Raw genomic sequence first — 6,464 nt, 5'->3', positions numbered from 1 at the left:
CTTTCCCTATAACATAAAGAAAAAAGGGGGAGATTTCACTTAAGCATATGATAGGGCAAACAGGGACTATGTAATTTCTATTCATGAAAGAAGTTAAAATGACATTCTAATCAGGTCATGACATGAAGAGAAGTTAAAATGTATATACTGAAATTTGTACTATTTTGCTATTTGGTAGACTGATTAATAACAATATGGTACAGGTATACCTCGTTTTATTGTGCTTCGCTTTATTGCACTTCACAGAATCTGTGTTTTTTACAAATTGAAGGTTTGGGGCAACCCTACATTGTCAGATGCTGGTTAGCATTTTTTAGTAATAAGGTGTTTTTAATTAAGGTATGCACATTGTTTTTTTAGACATAATGCTGTTGCACACTTAATAGACTACTGTATATTGTAAACATAACTTTTATATGCAGTTGGAAACAAAAAAATTCGTATGACTCACTTTATTATGATATTTGTTTTATTGTGGTGGTCTGGAACTGAACCCACAATATCTCTGAGGTATGCCTGTAAGTGTTTTTAAATTTTGAAGTCATGATTTAAAAATTTTTTCATTGAGGTCTGTTTATATTAACTAAACTGGAAAAATGAACTACCATCTCCCAAATTAATTTCACTTGTAGAACACTAACATTAAGCACTCCTTTTTTTAATATATAAATTTATTTATTTTATTTATTTATTTTTGGTTGCGTGCGGGCTTTCTCTAGCTGTGGCGAGTGGGGGCTACTCTTCATTGTGGTGTGCGGGCTTCTCATTGTGGTGGCTTCTCTTGTTGCAGAGCATGAGCTGTAGGCATGCAGGCTTCAGTAGTTGTGGCTCGTGGGCTCTAGAGCACAGGCTCAGTAGTTGTGGCACACAGGCTAAGTTGCTCCACAGCGTGTGGGATCTTCATGGACCAGAGCTCAAACCCATGTACCCTGCATTGGCAGGCAGATTCTTAACCACTGCACCACCAGGGAAGCCCACATTAAGCATTCTTGAAATTAGATATTTGTTATATATAAGTGTATATTTTATACTTTCTGTTACTCTGCCTATATTAAATACTTAGTAGTTTTTAGATAATTACATTGTCATGTATTGTCATGAAGTCTTGGCACCAAAAGGAATCATAGGCATCCTCTTGACCAGCAGTTCTCAAACTTTTTGGTTTCAAGACCACTTTACCTTCCAAAAAACTGAAGACCCCAAAAAGTGCTATTTATATATTATACCTATCAATATTTACCATATTAGGATTTAAAACTGAGAAATTTTTAAAATATATGTTGATTAAATAATTTAAAAATAATAAGCTCGGGCTCCGGATGTGCAGGCTCAGCGGCCATGGCTCACGGGCCCAGCCGCTCTGCGGCATGTGGGATCTTCCCGGACCGGGGCACGAACCTGTGTCCCCTGCATCGGCAGGCGGATTCTCAACCACTGAGCCACCAGGGAAGCCCAACTGTATGTTTTTTTAGATTGAATTATATGAAGAAAATTCAGCCTTACGCAGATATGTAGTTGGTAGAGGGTAGGTGTATATATTAGCCTTTTCAAATAATTGTGAATATTCTTTGATATCAGACCTCAACAAGTGGTAAATTTCTTTAAAGGTTAGATGCAATGCGGAACTCTGTTATCTGTTAGACCAATGGATGTGTGTGGGTGTGTGTATTTATCCTTTGCTGGGGTGGTTCCTAGGACTTATATATACCACATCCTGCCCATCCCCGTTGATCTCCCATAATCCCTTGTTTCTCATCTAACCTTGTTTCCAGACTTAAACCTAAGACTCAGCTCAGTTTATGTACCTCCAGTGGTTGAGGAGGCGCATTGTTTTTCTTTCTCTCCCCTTCTAAGCCCCTTCTCAGCTCTGTAGGTAGGTGAGGCTTTGCTGTCCTACAGCCTTCTCCATTTCAATTAATGGCAGCTCTCTCCTTTTGATGCTCAGACCAAAGTCCTTGGTGCTCTCTTTTTCGACTGCTTTCCTTCTCTCACATTTACATCCAATCTGGCAGCAAATCCTGTTGACTTAACCTTCAAAATATACCCAGAATTCAACCACTTCTTATTCGCCCTATTATTATTTCCTGGTTCAAGCCATCATTATTTCTCACTGGGTTGTTACAGCAGCCTCCTAGTGGGTCTTATTGCTTCTGCCCTAACTCCCTGCAGCCTATTCTCAATATTTATAAAAGGCAGTGAGCCTTTTTAAAAAAGGCATATTCCATCACTCCTCTGCTCACAATCCCCATGGCTCCTTATCCCATTCAAATTAAAATCTAAAGTCTCTACCTACCATGACCTATAACACTGTATCATCTGACCCCTGTTAACTTCCTGCCTCAATTCACCACATACTTCTCACTCTTCCAGTCTCAGTGCCTTCTTTGAGGGTGCTTCAGTTTACCAAGAACTTTCCTATCTCAGGCCATTTATGCTGTTGCTTCTTCCTAGGATATTCTTCTCCAATATGCCCTTCTCTAATATGGTAAATATTGATAGATATAACATATAAATCTGTTGGTCATTTAGTAGACCAACAGATTTTAATCTGTCTTTCCCTTTGAATGGATCTTTCAGTCATGAATGTTTTGTAACATCATGCACTGATGATTTGGAAAATGTAGGTTCACCAAGTAATGCAGATCTTCCAAGTGTTGACATAGTTCAATATGTAATATTTTAAAATCACATCTTAATATCCATCTCATCAGAAAAATCTTTAAGTATTGGGAAGCTGTCAAGCTTACAGTGACAGTTACAGCTTCTTCAGAATTCTGATTTTTGCTTGAAAGCTTGAATTTTATCATTGCCATTAAATACTGTCAGTTGTTTTCTTAAAGTGACATACTCATTTCACCTATCTGCCAGTTACCCAAATCTGAATAAACAGAGTTTCTCTATAAAAGTAAAAATGGTATTCCAAAGAGAAAACTACTTGTGCTTACAACTCAAACAATGCAGACAGCTCTAGTATTATGAAAATAATTTTGACTTTATGGGTCCCCTGAAAGGGTCTCAAGGTCCATAGCTTTGAGACTCACTGTTTTAGTTCAGTTCTTCATTTTACAATGATGAGTTCTGAAACTTAGTGAGTAGGTATTAACCCAAGGCCATACACTTGATGACAGAGCCAGAGTTGGGAGTCCAAGTTTTCTGTCTCCTGATCCAGTACTCTTTGCAGTGTTCAGAACATCCAACTCTACAGTAAAAGAAAGATTCAGCCCCTCTCAAAAAAACAAAATGCACATTGTAAACACATTGTAAAATATATATTACAACAAAAAATACTCCAAATCTGTTTTGGAACAAAATATGGAATGGATAGATAAAAGGTAAAAGTATACGCATGTCTGAGCTTTCTGTATGCTGGAATGGTTACAAAAAGTTAAAGGCAAGGGGCTTCCCTAGTGGCATGGTGGTTAAGAATCCGCCTGTCAATGCAGGGGACACGGGTTCGAGCCCTGGTCCAGGAAGGTCCCACATGCCATGGAGCAACTAAGCCCGTGCACCACAACTACTGAGCCTGCGCTCTAGAGCCTGCCAGCCACAACTACTGAAGCCCGCACTCCTATAGCCCGTGCTCCGCAACAAGAGAAGCCACCGCAATGAGAAGCCTGTGCGCTTGCCACAACTAGAGAAAGCCTGCACGCAGCAACGAAGACCCAATGCAGCCAATAAATAAATAAATACATTCTTTAAAAAAGAAGAAGTTAAAGGCAAGTATCACCTAAAAAGAATGGTAAACCTTTAGCTTTCAAAAACAGTACATTCATGTGAACCATTGAAAAAACACAGGATTTAGTCAATTTTTTTGTTTGTTTGTTTTCTTAACAGCTAATAAAAATAGGTTCTGATGTTGAGTTGATACTCAGGACATCTGTTATACAAGGTATTCACACAGACCACAATACGCTGAGTAAGTAATATTAAAGAAAAATGTTGCTTGCAATGTGTTTTAAACTATTGAGCAATTACGGTGCTTTTAATGCTGATTACTAAACTTGATTTTGCCAGACAATGTGGTATATATTGTACACATTTATAAGGCTGGATTTAAAAATGCTGAATTATGAAACTTTGTTTTACCAGACTTTTTTTTCTTTTATTTATTTTTTTCTTTTTAATCTTAACCACTGGTTATACTGCAAAACTGCAGTTACAAAGGCAGTATATGCATACCGCAATTTATTGCACTTCCCAGATAGTGCATTTTTCACAAACTGAAGGTTTGTGGCAACCCTGCGTCAAGCAAGTCTATCGGTGCCATTTTTCTAACAGCATTTGCTCACTTGGTGTGTTGGTGTAACATTTTGGTAATTCTTGGAGTATTTCAAACTTTATCATTATTACTATATCTGTTATAGTGATCTGTGGTCAGTGATCTTTGATGTTACTGCTACGACTGGCTGAAGGCTCAGATAATGGTTAGCATATTATAGCAATAAAGTATTTTTAAATTAATATATGTACACTGTTTTTTAGACATATGCTATTGGACATTTAATAGACTATAGTATAGTGTAAACATAACTTTTATATGCTCTAGAAAACCAAAAATTGGTGTGATTTGCTTTATTGAGATACTTTATTGTAGTGGTCTGGAACCGAACCTGCAATATCTTGGAAGTTTGCCGGTGTGACTGTTTTTATAAAATATATCTGACATTCTTAATTTTCCTAGTATAATTTGTAACCTACCTAGACTATGTCTGTTTCTTTATCTTTTCTCCTATGATTCTACTATTTTAATTCAGAAGAATTGGGATTATACAAAATGGTAATATAGTTGAGAATCCTCCATTATACCTCCAAATTCCTGGTGGGGCTTCAGCAGACTCTCATTTCACATAGTATTTGGTTTTCATTCCCTGAAGTATTTTGGGGGACAGAAACAACAGCAAAGATACAAACAACATACAAACAGAAAAGTACACAATTTATAATAGTATAGCCCAGTGAATTTTCACCAAGTGAAATATCATGTAACCAACATCCACGTCAAGTTATATAATGTTACCACTTTCCCAAAAGCACCCTCATACCCTGGTGTCCCTCCCCTTCAGCCCCTCCCCATAAGTATAACCACTGTCCTTTTAACACTATCAATTTTAACCTAATATAATAAAGTGTTTGAACTTTATGTAAATGGAATCATACAAGATTTCTGTTTTGTCTGGCTTCTTTCTCTCAATATTATATTTGTGAGATTCATCTTTATCATTGTGTTTAACAACATTTTTGTGAATATTGTATGAGTGAAACTTCCGTGTCATATGGTATGTGTTTATTCAGCTTTCATAGGTACTGCTAACCAGCTTTCCAAAGAAGTTAGACTAAGTTACACTTGAAGCAGTGGTATCTGAGAACTCCAGTTGATTTATCCTCACCAGCTCTTTGATACTGTGCATCTCTTAATTTTAGAGTTTCTGGTGGTTATGTAGTGGTATCACATTGTGATTTCAATTTGCATTTCTCTGGTAATTAATGAAGGACTAGCACCTTTTCAGTTGTTTAATGGCCATTTGGATATTCTTTTTTATGAAGTGGCTGTTCAGGTCTTTTGCCCATTTTTCTAAGAGGTTATATGCCTTTTTATTATTGATTTGAAGAAATTCTTTGTATATTCTGAATATAAATCCTTTGTTGCATATATATATTATAAGAATCTTTTGCTTTTTGTCTTGCTTTTTCGTTTTTCTGTTATCTTTTGATGAGAAGGTCTTAATTTTAATGTAGTCCAGTTTATCCCTTTTTTCCTTTATGGTTAATATTTTTCTGAGTCTTGTTTAAGAAATCATTTCCTGTCTCAAGCAAGGTCATGAAGAGATTATCCTATGCTTCTTCCAAAAGCTTTATTGTTTGGTCTTTTTCATTTGGTTGTTTATATCAACTAGAGTTGATTTTTGTATATGCTATGAGATAGGAGTCAAGATTTATTTTTTTACGTCTGAATATTCAGTTCATCCAGCAAACCAAAAGAAAGCTGGAGTAGCAATTCTCATATCAGACAAAATAGACTTTAAAATAAGGACTATCAGAAGAGACAAAGAAGGACACTACATAATGATCAAGGGTTCGATCCAAGAAGAAGATATAACAGTTGTAAATATTTATGCACCCAGCATAGGAGCACCTCAATACATAAGGCAAATACTAACAGCCTTAAAAGGGGAAATCGACAGTAACACATTCATAGTAGGGGACTTTAACACCCCACTTTCACCAATGGACAGATCATCCAAAATGAAAATAAATAAGGAAACACAAGCTTTAAATGATACATTAAACAAGATGGACTTAATTGATATTTATAGGACATTCCATCCAAAAACAACAGAATACACATTTTTCTCAAGTGCTCATGGAACATTCTCCAGGATAGATCATATTTTGGGTCACAAGTCAAGCCTTGGTAAATTTAAGAAAACTGAAATTGTTTCAAGTATCTTGTCCGACCACAACGC

The 6,464-nt window shown here is 36.4% G+C and overlaps 1 protein-coding gene across 1 annotated transcript in view; it reads left to right on the top strand.

Moving 5' to 3' along the window:
* Nucleotides 1-6,464, top strand: part of LYRM7 (LYR motif containing 7) — a 40,530-nt gene that overhangs the window by 10,741 nt on the left and 23,325 nt on the right. Inside the window, exon 4 of the mRNA XM_007461760.1 lies at nt 3,835-3,916. Within this exon, the coding sequence (XP_007461822.1) occupies nt 3,835-3,916 (82 nt within the window). The remainder of the gene's footprint in view (nt 1-3,834; nt 3,917-6,464) is intronic.

This window comes from Lipotes vexillifer, unplaced genomic scaffold, assembly GCF_000442215.2.
Source record: "Lipotes vexillifer unplaced genomic scaffold, Lipotes_vexillifer_v1.1 scaffold724, whole genome shotgun sequence".
Classification (NCBI taxonomy): Eukaryota; Metazoa; Chordata; class Mammalia; order Artiodactyla; family Lipotidae; genus Lipotes; species Lipotes vexillifer.
This window is presented reverse-complemented; position numbering and strand designations above follow the sequence as displayed.